Source organism: Drosophila busckii, chromosome 3L (assembly GCF_011750605.1).
Source record: "Drosophila busckii strain San Diego stock center, stock number 13000-0081.31 chromosome 3L, ASM1175060v1, whole genome shotgun sequence".
NCBI classification, from domain to species: Eukaryota; Metazoa; Arthropoda; class Insecta; order Diptera; family Drosophilidae; genus Drosophila; species Drosophila busckii.
This window is the reverse complement of record NC_046606.1, coordinates 5,927,625-5,948,259: the sequence shown is the minus strand read 5'-3', so window position 1 is coordinate 5,948,259 and position 20,635 is coordinate 5,927,625. Positions and strand designations below refer to the sequence as shown.

Here is a 20,635-nt window from a genome sequence, read left to right as displayed (position 1 = left end):
GAGCGTTTGACAGGACTTACTGTAGCTCTACGAGCTGAGCAAAAATGAAAAAAAAAAATAAAAATCTGGCAGACTCTTTCAGCAGAAATTTCATAGCCAGGGCTAATGATTTTCACGCTGTTCGCATTTCACTGGCATTTTGGCGCAAATGTCGCAAGCAAAGTGTGAGAGCGAGAGAGCGCATACGACAGACTGTGACAGGACTGTGTGTGTGTGTGTGTGTGTCGTTGTTCAGGCAGTTGTCATTTTAGTTATTGGATTACACAAGCGTCTGCGTTTGATTATGTCGCACATTCATGTTTCTACCTATGAGAGTGCCAAGCTGTCTGCCAGTTGGTTCCCCTCGCTCTCGTCGTTACGCTGCCACGTTGACGCTTGCAACGCTTTTAATGGCCTGACACTGTTTCCGCTGCAACATGAACAACTGCAACATGCAACTAACGACAACCGGCCCCTAAAGATTCCTCCCAGCATAGAGTTCAAAAGTGCCAGGCGGGCTCACTCTCTCTCTCGCTCTCTCTGTCTCGCTGTGACTGTGATCAGCGGCAGTGAATGGTAACAGCTCGACAAACTCGCACGTCACGTTGCCATTTGTCCTTGACAGACGCCATTTAGTGCGCGCATTTTACAAAATGGCCGCCAAGCAACTGTTAGTGCTGCCATTGTACAATTTGCAGCTGTCCATTGCATCAATTCAAACGGCGAGTTTGCATTTGTTGTTGCTGCTTTTTGCATACAAATTTGATTTGCCATGAGCCAACATTGTCAAATATATAGTAGCTATATACACTATAATTTGTAAGCGAAGCATTGCTGAGTTTTTGTTTAAATTTAATAAGTATTTGACATAAGTTTTGAGCTAACTTCAATTAAGTTTCAAAATTATACAAAGTGTAACTAATTTTCGTCATTTTCTTTGCTGCCCCGCTACACAAACTAATTGTACAATGTCAAAAAATGTAAACGAGCTGCTCAATTTTTAATGGCACGGCATTTTTAATGGTCTCGCGTTGGCTTAATTGGGATTATGGTGGCACGGAATTGGCTTTATGTCATTAACTAAATGCCTGCCAAATAGGCGTACAGCGATTAGTATGTGTGTGTGTGTGTGTGTGTGTGTTGGCTAAACGTTTAGTTTAGTTTAGTATATTTTTGAGCTCAACAAACTAATTTAGTGCACAATTTTCAGCGCCGCAACGAGTCAAAAAGTCAAACACTATTTTGCATAATTTATGGTCAGGTCATTAGTGCGAGTTTTAAAAACTGCGCAGGGCATTGCCCATAGGGGGTAGTGGCTAACCGCAAGCAAACAAACATAGTTTATAATTAAAACAAAATGGCGCACCCAGCACCTCCAGCTAGCTACGATGCTGTGGTGGCCACAGCCACAGATACACATATTTAGTTTACTCACTGTAAATATCGCAGTGCTCGCCCTCATAGTGAGTGCCAAAGCAATCGCAGGAGATCCCGGAAAAATGGTTAATGCAACGCGAGCCCACAAAGCAGAGATTGTGTCGCGAATCGCACATATCGAAGCAGCCCTCTTTAACGTTCTCATGCTTGGTGGCCACCAGCGGTGCTATGGGCAGCAAATCAGAAGCCGCCTTGCCCGAACTCAGCACCACATTGCGTATGCAGCCCACAAACGATTCGGTGATGTACTTAACGCCATGAAGCTTCTCCTCCGATGAGAGACCTACGAACGAAATTGTAATTATAATATAGAAAAAAGAATCACAAACAAATTGCCAAAACTTTACAATAAACAAGTATTGACTAAAATATAATAAAACTACTCTTTGCGCTCTAATTGTGCGAGCTTTATATATTTTTATGTTTATCAGTTTTATATACATTATTTGAGTGCTTAACATACGCTAAGTTGCATTAGCAACAGCTGCCCCTTATCTAAAAAGTGAGCGTGACAGAGAGACTAATCAGAAAGAAAGCTGAGAGCTTGTCTGAACTTGACCTTAAGCTCAGCTCTTATCTTAAGCTGAAGCATTCGATTTAGTGAATTCTTAAGTTATTCTAGTAGCAACGAGCTATGCGTAACCTAAACTATGCTTAGCAACAGCTGAGAGTACGGGAGAGACTTATCAGAAACAACGGAACTTGACTTCCAGCTCAGCTCCTATCTTGAACTAAGCTCTAGTGGCTTGCTGAGTTCTTAATTTATTCAAGTTTTCGCTTCAAACGTGTGCAGTTCATTAAAATTATTCTTAACAGCGCTTGCTTTAAAATGAAGTGGAATCGATACAACTACTATACGCTATTGATCCCACTTGTACTAGGAATAAACACAATCGTTAAGGTGTCTGCCGGCATCGAGATTGAGGTAAGCAGCAATTGAAATCCACTTTGTGCTTATGTCAAATTTAATTTCAATTGTGTTAGCAAGAGAATCTGAACTCTAATGGAAATGAAACTCAAGAGCTTAACAAATCAAGGGCTACAAGTTGTAAAGCCTTTGATAAGCCAGGAGTACATTTAATCGAAGTGCCCGGTATGGAACCCTTTGAAGTACTTTGCACCAATAATAGCATTGCGGGCCCGGGTTGGACCGTGATTCAACAAAGAATAAATGGTACGGAGGATTTTATTAGGGGCTGGAATTCTTATCGCGATGGTTTCGGATCCTTCGAAGGAGACTTTTGGTTAGGCCTAAACAGGATTCACCAGATCACACAATCACAGCGACATGAACTCTTTATTTACATGCAAGCATTAAATGGAACTATATTCTACGCTCGCTATGACAATTTCAAAGTTGGAAGCGAGAGCGATAAATTTGCAATACAAACGTTGGGTGAATTTAAAGGTACTGCTGTACACTATGGATTGCGTAGGCATGAGCATAAAAAATTTGTAACTGATAACTCGGACAATCATTGTTTAAGATCTAAAACGGGTGGTTGGTGGTATTCACTCTGTGGATATAGGTATGATTCCAAAAGCTTCTTACGTTCAAATTAATAATGAATAACCATTTATCTTTAGCAATTTAAATGGAAGGTACCGTTCGGCTGGACTCACTCAAGAGCCATATATTCGCTGGTGGGTTATCAATCTTAAAATGGTTCAAATGCTGATTCGCCCCAATTAAGGAGAAAAATTATATCAAGTTTGTTTTGTAATGAAAGAAGTTAATGTGCAAAACTCTGTTATATAGCAGACAACAAACATGTATACAAATTATATGGAATATTTTATTGTGGTTAAGTTGCATTGAATGCACTCCAAGCCAAGTTAAAGCCTTTGCTAAGGCAAACGCAGTTTGTTTGCAATCAGTGAGCGATTCTAATGCGAGCTCTTCATATTCTCTCAATGAGCGCAGACCCCTTTTCTATGCGTTTATCGCAAGTCGAATAATTAAATTTTCAAATAGCGTACAAAAGCAGCTTTCAAAGTCATACACACACACACAAATGAGCGCCTGATGTGTATGTGTGTGTGTGTGTCAAATTCGATTTTCAGCTACAGCTACAGCAAAAAATTGCAAAATGTTCGTTTATTTTTATTTTCGCATGTGAATGTTTTCAATTTTTGGTGCAATGGCCGCAAAAGGATTTGGCTTTAAAGCTGCCATGGAGATATATATATTTGTGTGTGTGTGTGTGTGTGTGAAATTTAGAGGCAAACACAATTGATTTGGCACACTCACCTCCAACCAGCACCACCGATGGCAGATTCGTGGAGACGCCATAGTTGTACTCATGATTCAGACCTTTTAGATAGACCTCCTCCTGACTATTGTCGACGCGTGCAATTAATCTTGCGCCATGGACATCGATGCGCACCTGTGCAGCAGACAAAGAGAGAGCGCGTGAGTGAGTGAGTGAGAGAGATGGAGCGTAAATGAGTTAGAGTGGGTGGTTTGGTAGCAAAGCGATATGGAGCATAAAACCAATAAACCCAGCTGGCTGAGCTACACTCACACAGCGAGACAAATGATAAAAATTTATGAATTTATGCGTTTTGGCACAGAGTTGAAGTTGCAAGTAGAGCCAACGTTGAACGATAAATTGTTGCTGTTGCTGTTGTTGCAACTCTCTTGTTTGTTGTTGCATGAAAAATCTATGAGAATGTATTGCTGCAACTGCTGTGCGCACATTGCAGGGATCAGCTGAAATTCATTAGGAATTTGCGTGTTATTTATGAGTGTAGGTGTCTCTGTCTCTGTCTGTGTGTGTGTGTGTGATTAGTAGTAGATATGTTTGCTTTAAATATGAAAACACGCAACAATCTAAACGCTTGGCTGCCTGTTATTGATGATGATGATGATGAGTAGTTGAAAGGGGTGGGGTGGGGTGGGGGCGTTTGTAGTTGAGTTAACAATGTTGAGCGCCCAAATAAATCAACTTGCTCTCGTTTCTCTGCTTATAAAACTTTGATAAAGCGTTTTGCATGCAATGCACACATATTACGTATACGCAATGCAATATTGCTAATTGCAGGCAAGTACACAGAGCGAAAAGCATGTGCAAGAAGTAAGAAATTAGCAGCAAGCAAAAATTTATTTATGCAAATGCCATGAAAATTTAAATTAAATTGAAGCGCATATTATTTTTTTTTCTGTGTATGTGTGTGCTAATAAATAAACATGCTGCAGATAAGATTTAGTAAAATATTAACACAGTGGGAAACGAAAGTGAATAAAGTAAAATGCAAATTAAATCAAAAGAGTTAAACGATCCTGCTCTCGCTCTCGGGAGTTCGATAAGCTTTTCACTTTAAGCAGCTCATTGCCATCAATTTGGGCAGCAACACAGCCACAAAATGAACAACAACAGCAATTATAGTAACAACATTGTGCACTTGAAACTTCAACTGCAGATGCACAAAAACTTTAGCCACAGCCAAAGTCAGAGGCACTTGGAAGGGTCTGGGAGGCTGTGGATTGCACTTACCATAACACTGTGCCATTCATCTCGGTTTAAACTCTCACCCACTGTGACACTCGTTGAATGCTTGCCAAAGACATGTACCACCTTTAGTTGACCCTTTTCGACAATCACATAGAGTGCATAGGGCTCTAAATTAATGCGATCCGGATTCTTAACGTTGTGATAGACGAGCAGGCCGTGCGGTAGTCGAGTGCGAAACTGAAATGAAATCTCACGGCAAAGTCTGTGAGCGAGCGAGCGAGAGAGAGAAAGTTAAAGAGAATATGCAAGCTGTGCGCCTGACAGAGTTTTAAATTTATTTCTGCTCGAGTTTTGTCTGCCTTGGCTTGGACTTCACTTTCTCCACCGCTGGCGCCCACCGCTGGCGACAACATGAGTTACAATTAAAACTACAGCCTGGCCAAGAACCAAGCAACAGCAACAGCAACGATAACAAGCGACCAAAACTCTGCTGCACAACAAAGTTATGTTTAATTTCATTCGACTGTCCACATGTACGAAAATGTCTTCAACTATGTCAGCCTGTCTACAGCTTTCTCTCTCTCTTGCTCGAGCTCGCTGTGTGTGTGCTTTAGCATTTAAATAATATTTTTTATCTTAATTTAATATGCAAATGACCAAAGAAATGTTGGAACAAATTGAATTTTAAATTTTACAGGTCACAGCACTGGGCTAAAAGTTCTTCAGAAAATTAATTTGAAGAGGCCAAGTGCTGTATTTAAATAAAATTATAACGCTAAAATATTAAATATAACTAAAAGAATGCAGTTCAGTTCAGCCAATTGCTGTTTTTAAATACAATTGAATTTTTAATTCATTGCATTCATCTGATTTGGAATTGCAACAAACTTTGATTTCTAATTTAAATTGATTTCTAAATAAATTTAAATAAAACTAAAAAACTAATATAAATAATTCTTATATAAAAGAATATAATTTAAAAAACTGCTGTCCCTAAATTTTTGTAATTATTTTGCTGTGACTAAATTTTTAATTGATTGCATTGCAACAAACTTTAATTTGTAATTTAAATTGAATGCAGTTTTTGACGTGGAGTAATAAATTTAAATAAAATAAAAAACTAATATAAATAATTCTTATATAGAAGAATATAATTTAAAAAGCTGCTGTCCCTAAATTTTTGTAATTATTTTGCTGTGGCTACAAAGTGCACTTGAGCTTGTGAGCTGCAGCTAAGCAAGGCAAACAATCTGGCAAATGACGCGCAATCCGTGGCCAGCGTGGCATGAAATATGCAAAAGACTTCAAAAACTGCTGCAGCAAATTGAGGCAAGTGTGTCGCCGCCGATGTGACTCGCCCACTCACCTTAATTGAAATGTCTGTATGATGTCGCCGTCCATTTGGATGAACGTGTTGTTTTTGGCAAACACGAAGGTCTTGCCCTGTCCCGTCTCGGCGAACGTTAGCTCCGGACCGCGCTGTTCGATGGGCACGGGCGTGGTGCCACTTGCAACACCACCCAGCCCAACGCCGCCCATGCCGCCCATGTTGCCCATGTTGTTGTAGCCCGTTGCTGCCGCTTGGGCCGGACTTTGCGTGTAGCTTGCCAGCGAGGATTCTGTGGTGCTCGGTTCGCGTGTGGTCGACTGTAGAAATGGCGGCAGCGTATCTGCAATGGACAATGTGCAATTTTTTGAGTGACGTAACAACAACAGCAACGTAACATCAACAACTCGCTTACGTGGCGCGCCAATGCAGTGAAAGAGACACTCGGCCTCGGTGCTAAAACGATTTTGTGGATTGCCATCGCAGCCGCCCCAAATGAAGGTGGTGCACTCGCCAGTGGTTGGCTCATAGCGCCACTTGTATATATATTGCTTGCATGGTCCCGGATCTCCGGGCCCGGTGCACTTATCGTACTGTTTCTCTTTCCCCAGCTGCTGCTGCTGCTGCTGCTGCAGCTGCAACAATGCCGCGTTATTGTTGCCAGCCGAACCAAGGCCGCTGCCTCCGCCGCTACCGCCAGCACCGCTGCCCGTTGAGTTGCTGCCAATGCCATTGCTGGCATCGCTGTTTGTTTGCTGCTGATTGCCGCTGCCCACTGGCGAGTTGGCGCCGCCGCTAGCAGCGCTGCTGCTGCTGCTGCTGCCATTATTACCCATCGAGCCAATGCCTGCGCCTAACGTCGGCAAATTGACATTGCCCGCAGCATCGAGACCGAGACCGAGACCGAGACTTGCCACCAGCGTGCCATTGGGCAGACAAACTGTCAATCTCGTGCAGAGCAGCAAACACAACAGCAGCAGCCGCAGCAACAATAGCGAGCGTTGGCAGTGAAGCTGCCGCTTCATGTTGTGCATCAAGTGGCACGCGTTACTGCAAAAACAAGAAAGCAAAGCAGTGAGTTTAGATCTGTGAGCAGTTAAGAGTTATGAGGCCAAAAGTAAGAGCGACAAGCGCTGCCCAAAGTGAAAGAAACAGAGAGAGAGAGAGAGATTGCTATATAGAAGGGCATGCCGCACTATAGCGCCAAGTGAGCACAGAGACGACTGGAGTAAAGTACTCAACTGAATATTGAAATCTGGCACTGGCCACTTATTTGATTCAAATAAGAGCTGATATAGCCACTTAACTATTTTGTTAACAAACTGCCTGTGGACATACTGAACGTGCCCCAAAACATTAAAATTATTAGAATCAACAGAAATAAAAAATAAGTAAAGTAATAAATGAACTTAATTTTTGATTATGCAGATTAAGCAAAATGTTTGAAAAGCGACTGCACTGCCTTAATGACTTTAATAAGTTTTAGCGCGCTGCAGGGATAGAAAGACAGACAGACAGACAAAAGTATGCTACGTTTTGCGAAATAAATAATGCAGCTATTTGTGGCTGGTTTATTGCCGCCCAAGACGTTTATGCCTTTTGTTCATTAGATTTGTTGTAATTGCACTATAAATTCACTAAGGCAATTTGCTGGCTCGTCACAAGCCGCAGCCAGCAGCTAACACAGCTTATGATTTCAGCTACTTGTAATGCGTATGTGTGTGTGTGTGTGTGAGCTGAAGCAGTTTACTATTGTCAGGGCGCACTAAAATCCCATTTACATCATCATGCTCATCATCATCAGTCAATGTCTATGTCTCTCTCGCTCAAAATGAAGCGACGCTGCATTTCTTGCTGGCATTTAACGAAAACGAACTTTTGTGCTTACACTTCCGCCGGAAATGTGACACCCACACACACACACACACATATAAAGCAGGGGTTGGAGCGAAGACAAACATGCACACAAGTTTGGTGTAAAGACGCGTGAGCTTGAGTTGATTTACAAGTAGCTTAGCGTCATGGAAAAAAGTGTCAAAAATTCAAAAATAATGATGCACACAGTTTACACTAAATGCTCAGATGGGCGTAACTAGCGCCAACGGGATTGATGTCAAACTGGCTAAGGGAAAAAGGAAATTAAGTTTTGCTAGCTAAAAACTTTGCCAACTTTGCATGGGTAGTCTTGGTTTTGTTGATAAGCTTGCTAACTTTAGTTATTTTTTTTTTTTGGTAAAGTCGTAAGCCATTTTTAATTACAGCCTTGAAAAATGACGCTGATGTGTATGCAAATTAATAAAACATGCAGTGAAGTGTAGCAAGAGAGAGAGAGAGAGAGAGAGCTGCAACTTTTGCTGATGGCATTTGCTTTAAGCCCAAGTGTTTGCCTTTTTTGTGGGTTTTTAAACCTGCAGTGGCAAGTGGCACGCGTGCATTAATGTCACAACATGCTGCCTGCCCACATAGATAACAGGTAGTTGCTGATAAGCCAGGAGCGCTGCCTGAATCTCTCCCTTTGCCTAGGTAGCGTTCGTTTAACGGCACCCCAGCGCATTGGGGGCATGAAAAATCACAGCGCAGACCTGCGCGTGCATGCATAAAAATGTTTTACCTGGATAAGAGCCAGGTCACAACCCATACGGACGCAGCGTATAAAAAGCAGCGCACATCTGGGATTTGGCATACATTCACTTAGTGTACGTCATGGCAGCAACAACCTCCTCTTCCGCCTCCGCATCAGCAGCCTATGCGCTCTACTTGCATCGCGCCGAATTGCAGCGACGCCGCACGCACTACGCCAAAGTATCGCAAACGAAAATACGTTTGACTAATCAGCTCATAGACAAGCTGCGACAGCGCATGGAAAGCTGCACCTACGAGGATCTACAGATACTTGTCAGAGAGACAAAGTTCAAGCGCAATCTGGAGGAGAAGCTCAGGCATAGACAGAAGCAGCTCAAAGCAATTGCCAAGAAGTCCAAGCAGCTGAAGCGACTGCAATAATTTTTAGTTTGACTTAAAAGCAATGGAACAAATTTCAGCTGCTTCAAGAGATTAATGACTTAATGCAGCTTTAAGCTGCTTAAAATAACACAAATGTACTTTAAATATGTAAATAATCATTTTAAGCAAAATAAACTATATTAATATTAAAACTTATAACTTTTTCTTAAACAATAGTAAACAATTTTTTTAAATTTCTAATCAAATTTGACTCAAACCAAACAAATTTGACTATGAAAATATTTTTTTAAATTTTTATATAGAAAAATCAGCTATAAGCAAAATTGAATTTGACAATGCAAAACTATATTAATATAGAATATAATATAGAATGAGCTTGTGAACATTTTTTAAATTACATATAAAATATAAAATTAGCATTGAGCATTATTTTTTTCATTAGTTGCTCAGTTTCTGACCAAAGTGTATGCAAATGTTGTCATAAATATTTAGTAAAAAACTTTACCCAGCGCTGGCAGCGAAAAGCGTTTTAAATTATGCGCATGTATGCTGCACACACACACACACGCACACCCCTCTTAGTAATAACAGCTATAACAACAACAACAACAGCAGCAACTGATGCTTTGCCCCGCATTCCGCAGCATTAAATTACACGTTTTGTGCCAGACGTCAACGCCTTGGCTGCAGAGAAAAAACGCACACACACACACGCACGCACACACACACACACATATGCTATAGCATAAGTTGAAGCGCGGCGGCAGCGAAAGTGTAGAAAAAGTCAAAGTAAAAGTCAGGCGAACAAATGAATGCAAGTGAAGTCAAATTAAATTAAATGACAGATGTCTGACGTTTTGATATGTGTGGGTGTGTGTGTGTGTGTGTGTGTATAATATAAACACATGCAAATAACTACACACACACACACACACATGCAGCTTGCGCGCGAGAAACGTTTGTATAAAATGTCAGAGGCGTCGCAAAGGCGAAATGCACATGCACTTGCCAGCCCCAAAAAGGGCGTGGCAGCTCACATTGTTGCTGCTGCTGCTGCTGATGCTGTGGCATGACTCTCAAGTGTTGCCTGCGTAATGAATTAAAATAACTTGATTGCTTGAAATTGAACGAATTGTTGTGGGTGGCTAGCAATAGAGTGGGGTAGGGGGAGGGCGAGGGCGAGGGCGTGGTAAAAGTTGCAGCAGCATCTTGGCTTGGTTGACACTGCGTGTGGCATGCAGCTAACGGAAATTGCAGCGACTCAAACGTGCATGTGTGTACGTGTGTTGCGTGTGTGTGTGTGTGTGTGTTGGAAAGTTGCATAATTTTTATGGTCGCTCGTTAATAGATCATCAATTGAGATTGCTAACCATGTTCGATTCGATTCAGTTGAACTGCTAAAACGCATTGGAATGTGTTGTGTGGATTTGTAAACCGAATGAGAGTGAATTTGGTTTATTGAAACAATCGAGTGTGCGACAGCGAAGAGAGAGAGAGAGAATCTTATAGTAAATATAAATTTAAATGCACTCTGTACCAAAAATGTTAACTAACAATAAAAAACGATTATTAAACTATAAAATATAATGGAATACATATTTAATATTAATACTTGCAGCTCTAATAAGTAAATACAATACTAAATGAGCCTGTTTACCAAAAATGTTGACTAAAAATATGAATTTTAATAAGCAAAAATATTAAATTGAATAGTAACAAATTAAAGTATTTAAGTTAGCTAAAATATAAATATTAACAAGCAAAAATAATAAGTTGAATAGTATCAAATTAAGTATGTGTATTCAAGTATAAAATATTAATACAAATAAGCAAAAATAATAAGCTAACAAGTATCAAACTAAAATATAAATATTAATAAGGTTGAATAGTATTAAATTAAATATATTTGATACTTGGCAGAGCTCTAATGTAAGTAAAGTTACCACCAATGACGACTAACTAATTTTAAAGTTTATTCAGTCGCATAGATATTTAATTTGATACTAGCAGAGCTCTAATATTATCTAAATATAATATATATCTAAATACAATATTCAATGCGCCTGTTTGCCAAAAATGTTGAATATTAATAAGCAAAAATAATAAGTTAAATAGTATCAAACTAAAATATAAATATTAAAAAGCTAAAATAATAAGTTGAATAGTATTAAATTAAATATATTTTATAATTGGCAGAGCTCTAAAAAATAAAGTTTAAAGATTAACTAATTTTAAAGTTTATTCAGTCTTCAATTTGCTACTAGCCGAGCTCTAATATTATGCAAACAGAACTCTTTTATATAGTTAGCTCTCCATATATAGTTATGTTGCATGTACTATAATGAAATTACATGCAAAGCACTTTAAAAATAATTTAATGTTGCTTGGCAGCAATTCAGTAGCTATTCCATTAAATTAAACAATAAGTGCTTGTATTTGGCAAAAGTTGTTGCAAGTTTAACTCATATACACGCTAAGCATGCGGCGCTTAGAATATTAAACGAAATTTACACGCCTGGCTGAACAGAAGTTGCGCACACACACATACGTGTATGTATATGCATTATAAATTGTCTGTGCTCTTGTTTAAATAATTATTGTTTAATTTGCTTGCAGTGCAGCGAGTATGTAATGAAGTTGTTTGTTATTGCACATTTGCTGTTGCTGACAGTTGCTGACGCCGAGTGCAGCAGCAACAGCAACCCACAAATTATGCAAATTCAAGTGAAGCACTTTTTAATATTGCTAGCGTGCCAGGCATTTTAATTGAGCCTGCAGCCCTTATAATGGTTATGTGGCATTAAATGCTCGTAAGCAATCTTACCCTGGCTAGCAGCATGTGTCATAACATAATTTGGCCAAGAGCTGAGCTGAGCTGAGCTGAGCTGAGTTGTTTGTTTAAATATTTATATATAGTTAGAGCAGAGATTTATGCACTAAACACTGTCGCTTGTATTTACGTTTATTTATTTACAACATAAGCAGCTTGACTTTTGCACATAAATTATATTAGCAAATTATTTTACACGCACTAGGCTTTTAAATAAAATATTTATTTAATTTGTCGCTCTTTTTTGTTATTAGCTAAAAATTAGCATTTTTAAACAATACAAAGTATTTGCATATTTTTTGCCATTAAATTGCAATTTATTTTATGACACTCTCTGCACACACATAATTCAATAAAATATTTAATTAGTTTTATTAACTTGACTGTTAAATGCTTTAATTGTGCACTTTAAATGTAAATGTTGAAAAAAAAGGTGAAACACCAAAAATTGTTGCGTGTGTTAAGCTTGAGGTAGGCAGGCAAAAATGCTTTGGCCAAATGAGGTCACACACACACATTTGTGTTGAGCTTCAAGGATTTTTATATGATTTGGTTTTTTTCGTTTTTTTCGCTGACACAGCGCACACACACATGTATGTGCACTGTATGTCCTGCGGCTGATGAAACAACTTTTGGCTTTACTCAAGTCACGAAACACAAACGTAACGAAATCACAGCGTAACCGCAACCACCACGAACAGACACAAAGTTGAGCATTATATATGCGCAGCTACAATTGAACTGTGCTGTGCATTGCTTGATTACAGCATATAGTCTGGTCAACGTGCCGTATGCGCAATATGTGCTTTAACTCAAGTGTTCATTCACTTCTTTTGCGTTTTTCGTTTTTCGTTTTTGTGAGCAGCCTGCACTTAAACCACTTGCTTCGAAATACGCGGCGCGACTAAAGCTAATGCTAATATTTAACTTAAAGCCACTGCGTGTGCTAGCAGCGCTGCCAGCGTCGGCTGCGTCTAGTTAGCGTGCCGCAAGCATTAGCAATAACACACACGCACCCCCACCCGCTGCCCACACTTGCGTCATTGAGCAGACAACACTGTCATGCGGTCTTTAGTTTGGTTTTGTCGTGGTGACACACACACACACACACACACACACATGTATGTTAAGGGGATTGGCCAGGCGATTTCGTTGCGGCTTAGCCATTAAACGATGCACATTATTAGTTTAAGTTCGTCTGGACTTTGGGTCACTGCTACGATTAAACGTAATAGGCGTCAATTGGAAAATTGCCACGCCAAAAGCTAAGGCGTTCACTAAGAAACACACACACACTCGCAGTTGTTTGTCTGGTGTGAAACGCTGTGCTTGCTGCAAGGCTAAAGTGCCTCCAGCTACTTGTTTAAATGGGCTTATTCAAGTGCAAGCTTCGAGTCTCCAAACAATTTATTTTCGTACAACGTTTTGCTCTTTTCAAATCGTACAATTTACAGATATTTATATATTATAAAATATTTATTCATAGCGTCAATTGAGTCTAAAAATTTAGTTAAATCAAAATGTACTTTATTGAAATAAAAAGTTATAAACAGTTTAAAAATGTATTTTGAAAAGCAATTAAAATTTAATCATATTTCTCTTTAGTTGATAGGGCGAATCAGCATTTGAACCTTTTGATAAATAATATTCACCCAGTGAATAGATTCCGTGTCCATTGTTACAAAGATGGAATTATCTATAAACGGTTGGTACCTTCCATTTAAATTGCTAAAGATAAATGGTTATTCATTAATAATTTGAACATAAGAAGCATTTGGTATCATACCTAACTCCACAGGAACTGTACCACCAACCACTCCTGTACTTTTCTGCACAATTTCCTGATTCCCATTCATCATTGTCCGAGTCATAAGTTGTAAACTTTTTATGCTCATTCGTCTCCATTTCATTGCGTTTATAAGTAGTTCTATTAAATTCACCCAACGTTAATGCAAATCTTTCGTCCTCGCTTCCAACTTTGAAATTGTTATAGCGAGAGTCTAATAAAATTGGCATGAAAAATACCATGTATCTTAATATTAAGAGTTCATGTCGCTGTGATTGTGTGATCTGGTGGATCTTGTTTAAGCCTAACCAAAAGTCTCCTTCAAAGGATCCGAAACCATCGCGATAACTGTTCCAGTCCCTATTAAAATCCTCTGTGAAGTTTATTCGTTGCTGAATAATTGTCCAGCCCGAACCCATGATGTTATCGGAACAAAGTACTTCAAAGGGTTCCATACCGGGCACTTCGATTAAATGTACTCCTGGCTTATCAAAGGCTTTACAACTTGTAGCCCTTGATTTGTTAAGCTCTTGAGTTTCATTTCCATTAGAGCTCAGATTCCCTTGCTAACACAATTGAAATTAAATTTGACATAATCACAAAGTGGATTTCAATTGCTGCTTACCTCAATCTCGATGCCGGCAGACACCTCAACGATTGTGTTTATTCCTAGTACAAGTGGGATCAATAGCGTATAGTAGTTGTATCGATTCCACTTCATTTTAAAGCAAGCGCTGTTAAGAATAATTTTAATGAACTGCACACGTTTGAAGCGAAAACTTGAATAAATTAGGAACTCAGCAAATCTAGTGGCTTAGCTCAAGATAGGAGCTGAGCTGCAAGTCAAGTTCAGTCTCTCTCGTACTCTCAGTTTTAAGATAAGGACCAGCTGTTGCTAAGCAAATCGAATGCTTAAGCTTAAGAGAAGAGCTGAGCTTAAGGTCAAGTTCAGACAAGCTCTCTTACTTACTGATTAGCGCTCACTTTTTAGATAAGTAGCCGCTTTTGCTACGCATTAAATCTGAATAAATTCTATACTCTATACTTATGATAGAGCATGACATTGTCGCTGCTAGCCTAACCCGCTTTTATTTTTATCTTTTGCGATTTGTTTTTGACGGCTGGCTGCTGTTCTTCTTTTTATGTAAATATTTGATGACATTTGTTGGAGACTGAGAACTGCGAACTGTTTGCTAGCTTTTCGGGTTGCTTGCACTCTTTCGTGCTCATATAAAATTCAATTTATTTTTGGCAAGGCATAACAGCAACAACAATAACGGCGGCGAATGTAAAGAAAATTAAAAAAATAAAAATGGAATTGATTTTACCCGGCTTGGGTTTTATTTTACTTTGTGGCAAACTTTTGTAATTCATGTCGCAATTGTCTTAATTTGAAAATTGCAGCCATTCGCACAGCTGTAGACAAATTGTAGCCAAGCGATGAGAGAGCATTGATAACGACGATATAAGACGCAACGTTGACGCCGACGCCGACGTTGACTTTGACAACGGAGCTGCTTATCTGTCTCTGTCTCGGTCTCTGTCTCTGCTCATTGCGGTTTGACAAAAAGCAAAGCTCGTAAATTTTTCTATGACATGCGAGCGAGCGAGGCTTGCGGCTTGACCTTTAACCTGTCACAGTTTGCGTGCGTTGGACTAATAAACACTTTTGCATAATTCAGCGCAAGCTTCTCAGCCGCCTTGGCCTTTCAATTAACTAGAGCTAAAATTTGAAATTCTTTGCCATAGCATAATAGTTAATTGCATTTTATATGGAAACACACACTCGTGCGGCAAACGATTTAGCAGCTGAATTGTCATGTGAATGGAACCGCAGATCGACAAACGAAAGCTGAAATTGACGCGTCAAGCGCAGCAGCATCTATAAACTAAGCTAGCTGCGGCTGCATTTGTGTGGGTGTACAACAATATTAACAACAACAATAACAATAACAGCAATCAGCTAAGCTTGAATCACGTGCGGTTTGCTTGGCTAGACAACTGAGCATTGTCAGAGGTTCATAAAAAAAAAAAACGAAAATAGTTTGATAGAGCGTGTAATTGAATGTGTGTGTGTGTCAGAGACTTTTTATATATTTGTTAAAAATGTTACAGTTACAGTTTGAAATTATTTTTTAAATATAAGCTAAGGGTTAAGCTTGGGACTGTGAGCCGCTTATGCCTCGATTTGTTACTCGTGCGCTAACTTTTGTGCTCCACTGTAGTTCAAGCTATGACTTTGCATAAAGACTTGCCTAACAATTGAGTTAAACGATTGAGTGAAGTAATATTTATATTTATTAGCACTCGGTTTTGTCATTTAATATGTTTTGACATGTTTGTCATAAATTTGAGTTAGTTGACATTTCATTTGGCACTCTAAGCAAATATTTACACAATTATTGTATTGAATTATATAGTAGAGTGCGCATATTATGGAAATTGTAATTTAATTGGATTTGTTTTTGTTTTTTCTTGCTTGATTTGCAATTAAACATGTTAAAATATTCAAAAGCGGCATGGCTATTATGTTATTGTTATTGTTATTGTTATTATATTGAAGCAGAGCCACTGTCATTGTTTATTTTTAAACAGCTAAGTAAATTAGCAGCACTTGAGTTGACAGCACACACACAACACACACATACTACACTATAGCGTTTGTAAACTGTGTCAGTATTTAGCCGCTGTAAATTAGCAAAATGATATAATGAATAATTTTGCATAGGCCTGACAGCAAAATGCAATTACAGCATTATTTGCATGGTGAGTGCGTTTGCTTTAATTGAATTAAAATTGTATTTGAATTTGCCAAATTAAATGAGCTACCACACACACACACACGCACACACATGCAAATATATTTGTAGGCACTTTATGCAATTAAATTTTATACACACGCTAAGCAAATTTTCCCGCTCGCCCACACATTTTTTAATCAAGTCAGCTGATAACACGAAAAATAAGCAAATAAATTTTAATACTAAACTTGGCCGAAATTTGTTTCTTTTTAAACCAAAGTAAATATAATTAGAGTAAAAACAAAATGTAGTAGACTATGGCATACACTATAGAGCAATATAAAATGAATGCTTGAATTAAATGAATTTAATTTAATTATTTGCTTGCTTTACAGATTCTAATGAATTCGAAACTGGAATCTCAACAATAAGGTAAGTTCACGTTTTGTTGCTGTTTGCTGCCTGAGCTAATCTCGCTCATAATTAGGCGTCATTGTCGTTATCAGAGCAAATAAATATGAACAAATAACTGTGTAATTGTTGTCAGACACCTCGCACCTTTTTTGAATAGAAGGGCACACAACTCAATTCAATTAGCTGCAAAAGGTCAGACTAGCGCGCTAATCATCGCATGAGATTTTCTCAGTTTAGTGTCAGAGTGTTGCGCAAGCGATAGACAAATATTCTAGGCTTTGTCTTTATATAAGCGAAAGTTTTACAATTCCATTCAAGTTTATAGCACATAAAGCAATCGGGAGCGTTCGCTATAAATCATAGATAAGTAGTAACTTACCTTGCAAGATTTTTAGCGTCAAACAAAAATTTACAGCGTTGTCTTTATATCGTTGATTGCACAAGCTGCAATTATCACTTGATTATTGATTTATTTATGAGCTGTACACAGCAAAATTTACAATACACTTGCGTTGTACCGAAAAAAAACTTGTGTATACGCATACAAAATTAAATTAACACTTCCGCGCCGTCGTTGCTTTGATATATTTTCTTACGCCTAGTTAAGTGGCTTCAATTTAGCGCCGGCTTGAGACTTGAGACGAGAACACAACTCAGAGCAGCAGCCATCAGATAGAAAACGAACCGCACGATCGAGCTGCGCAAAGCCAACTGAAACTGAATCCCCAAGTGCAGCTAAAGCGAATTGATAAGCGAGCGAGTTAGCGACTGACAGAGAGAGAGACAGAGAGAGAGAGAGACTGCGAAATCGCATGCGAGTTTGATTTGCTCTGAATATATTTACTTTGCACAAGAAAAAAATCTCTAACTATACTAAAGCTGCTGTTTAGATACTCGATCCTTTGTTATCCTCGCCCAGGACATACTTGTAGTATGCGTTGTTCAGCTGCTCGAGGAACACAAAAGCAAACACCGTATGCGGTCCGAGGCGGCAGAGATAGGGCACAAAGCCCTTCCACAGATGAGTGACGCCCTCGTTGCGCACCACCTTGAGCAGCACATCTGTGGTGCCCTTGTACTCTGGCTTGCCATCGATAACCTTCATCTGTTGTATGCGCGTCTTGGCCATGTCCAGCGGCATTGAGGCAATGGTCGTCAGCAGCCCGGACATCATGCTGGAGCATATGTGCAGCCCCAAGCCATCGGCCATCTCAAAGCTCTGCTTGAAGAGAGTTTTGAACTGCGAATAGGACGCGAGCTGCACCATGTTGACAATCATGGCGCGTCCCACAGTGGGCATGCTGCCGCGCCAGAGCGCCAGCACGCCCTCCTCGCGCACAATGCGCACCAGCGCCTCACCAGCGTTCTTGTAGTTACGTCGCTGATCCACCGGCAGCATGTTGTCCGCCGTCATGCGAATGAGCGCCACCTCGGCGGGATTGCCGACCATGGCACCGCAGGCGCCGGCAAAGATGCCCATGCCCATGCTGGCAAACACATTGGGCGCCTTGTTGAAGTAATTACGATACGATTCAATTTCGGTCTGATACACGCCCATGCGCGCCGTCGTGTAAGTCGCCTGACGCAGCAGTCCTGCGCTCAGGCCATTGTAGAAGGCCAGCAGGCCTTCATTTTTGAACACCTTCGATATGGCATCGAAGCTGCTTTTGTATTCGCCCTTGCCCACCTGCATGCGCGTCTTGACCAAGTCCAGTGGCTGCACTATGCACGTGCCCAACATGCCGGCGGTGCCGCCAATGACGTACTTCATGTAATTCGGTATCGTCTTGCGATCAATTGCAATCAGGAAAACCATTTTGAGGCAGCAGCAATGCTTTTTAATTTTTTTTTGTATGTTTAAAATAAATTTAAAATTAAAAAGGTTTAGTGTGTTGGCAATAAATATGCTTAGTCTTACACTAATACTGTGTGTGTGTGTGTGTTTGACAGCTTTGGCTATGCTGCTGCGTATACGTAATATTTTCATATGCTGGCATTGGCTTTTAATTGTGCCATTTAACACCTACATAACATGGCTACAATTAACATGACTATATAATTTTCTGCACATGTGGGTTAATTGTACAAGTCAAGTACCAACCACCCGCCCAGTCAGCCACCCACAAATTAACGCAGCGCTGCCAAACGGCTCATTATCTATCATGGGGCTCAGAGCCTAGTTTGCACTAACTCTACGCCTGTCATCATTAGCTGAGTCCACACACACACACGCACTAAATTGTTTGGCCGCAGTTCGAACTGCAATTAGTAGCAGTGTGGGTGGGTTGTGGGTGGTTGCTGTGCAATTAGACAGGCCCCAAAATTGTTATGTCAGCTCCAAAGAAAAAATACCAGCACCGCATAAAATATGTACTCATAGCCTGGCAGCTTATTGGCAACTCATTGCGGGCTAATTAAGAAAGCAAACAGCACAACAACGCGAATTTTACTAAAAAAAACGCTTGTTGTCTGATTTATGCGTGTGCCTAATGAGAAAATCGCATGCAGTGTTAGCAAACAAGCAGTTTTTCACTTTGGCTTGCATATCTGATCAAAAGGAAAATTATTTTTCACACACACAAACACACACACGCACTCTCTTTTGAGCTATTTGAAGAGAGCGAACGTTGCTCAATTGCGTAGCGCTCAGCGCTTGGTTTGTGTCTTGGCTAAAGTATAAGTCTTTTGCTGTTGCATACTTTTTGTTGCTTTCTTATAACTCAGCTCAACTAATTTATTCAATTATTTTGCTTTTTTTGTATGTACTACAAAATATTTGGATGCCAATACATTGTCAAGCCTGAAGTTTGCATTTTTATTTTAAACGATAGAACGAACATTCTTATCTCTAATATTCCCATACTTATGAGCTAAACTCAACTAAATTTTATGTAACTCTCAAACTCAAACGTTTTAGACTTTGAAATTTTAATTTGTGCATTAAAATTTCGCACCACTGCATTTTGCATATCAATTTCAAGCTAGTTTTCTATCTTATTTTCTCATATATTTTGCATATTGAACGGTAAATAAAACTTAAAGGTCATGCGTGAAATATGAACAAATTATCAAATAATAATTCCCCCACACGCAAATATTATATTGTTTGAATTTATTTTTAGCACTCGGCTAGAAAGCAAACTTGTTTGTGCAAGCTAATACTTGATTCTGGTATTAAATGTTTATATAAATGCAATAAATACTTAGTATGTATCTATAAGAGGGCCGCTCTAAATCTTTGCCACAAAGTAAAAGTAGAGCATGAGCTGCAATTGAATCAATTACAGCGCACAACAAAGCGAACATTGCACTGCAAAATGGCAATTGTGAAAATTGTAAATAAATATTGCAGAAAATGACAACAAGAGCCGGCAAAGCGAATTTGCGAATGTAAATCAGATCATATCAGCAGCAGCAGCAGCAGCAGCAGACTTGCTGTGGTTGCTCCACTCCCCACAGTCTAAACTAGTCGAGCGTAGATAGCATTTGGGTTGATAAGGGCAAAAAGGGAGCGAGAAGAATCGCGCAATGGAAACCGCAAGAAATTGACGCGCTGCGCTGGCAAAAGCCGGGGCTCAGCTTCAAAGCCTCAGTGTTGTGTAGCTGTAGCTAAAAGCAAAATGACAATAACAGCTGCAATTGAAAAGGTAGTGAAAGAGAGAGGGAGAGCGAGAGCGAGAGGGAGAGAGCAGCGCAGACAGC

The 20,635-nt window shown here is 39.6% G+C and overlaps 3 protein-coding genes across 3 annotated transcripts; 1 reads left to right on the top strand and 2 right to left on the bottom strand.

Moving 5' to 3' along the window:
- Positions 1 to 1,406: 1,406 nt before the first annotated feature.
- On the bottom strand, positions 1,407 to 17,627 carry LOC117134775. The gene is made up of 6 exons (XM_033293462.1): positions 17,313 to 17,627; positions 6,614 to 7,248; positions 6,238 to 6,541; positions 4,914 to 5,133; positions 3,668 to 3,803; positions 1,407 to 1,699 (listed from the first exon to the last, which is right to left on the bottom strand). The coding sequence occupies exons 2-6, from the start codon at positions 7,230 to 7,232 to the stop codon at positions 1,407 to 1,409; spliced, it is 1,572 nt and encodes a 523-aa protein (XP_033149353.1). The 5' UTR covers positions 7,233 to 7,248; positions 17,313 to 17,627.
- Positions 8,832 to 9,201, top strand: LOC108597942. Its single transcript, XM_017984558.1, has one exon. It carries the CDS (start codon positions 8,902 to 8,904, stop codon positions 9,199 to 9,201), a length of 300 nt encoding a protein of 99 aa, XP_017840047.1. The 5' UTR covers positions 8,832 to 8,901.
- A 125-nt stretch (positions 17,628 to 17,752) lies between the features above and the next one.
- Positions 17,753 to 18,807, bottom strand: LOC108598918 (mitochondrial 2-oxoglutarate/malate carrier protein-like). Its single transcript, XM_033293619.1, has one exon. The coding sequence runs from the start codon at positions 18,747 to 18,749 to the stop codon at positions 17,820 to 17,822; it is 930 nt and encodes a 309-aa protein (XP_033149510.1). The 5' UTR covers positions 18,750 to 18,807; the 3' UTR covers positions 17,753 to 17,819.
- Positions 18,808 to 20,635: the final 1,828 nt, after the last annotated feature.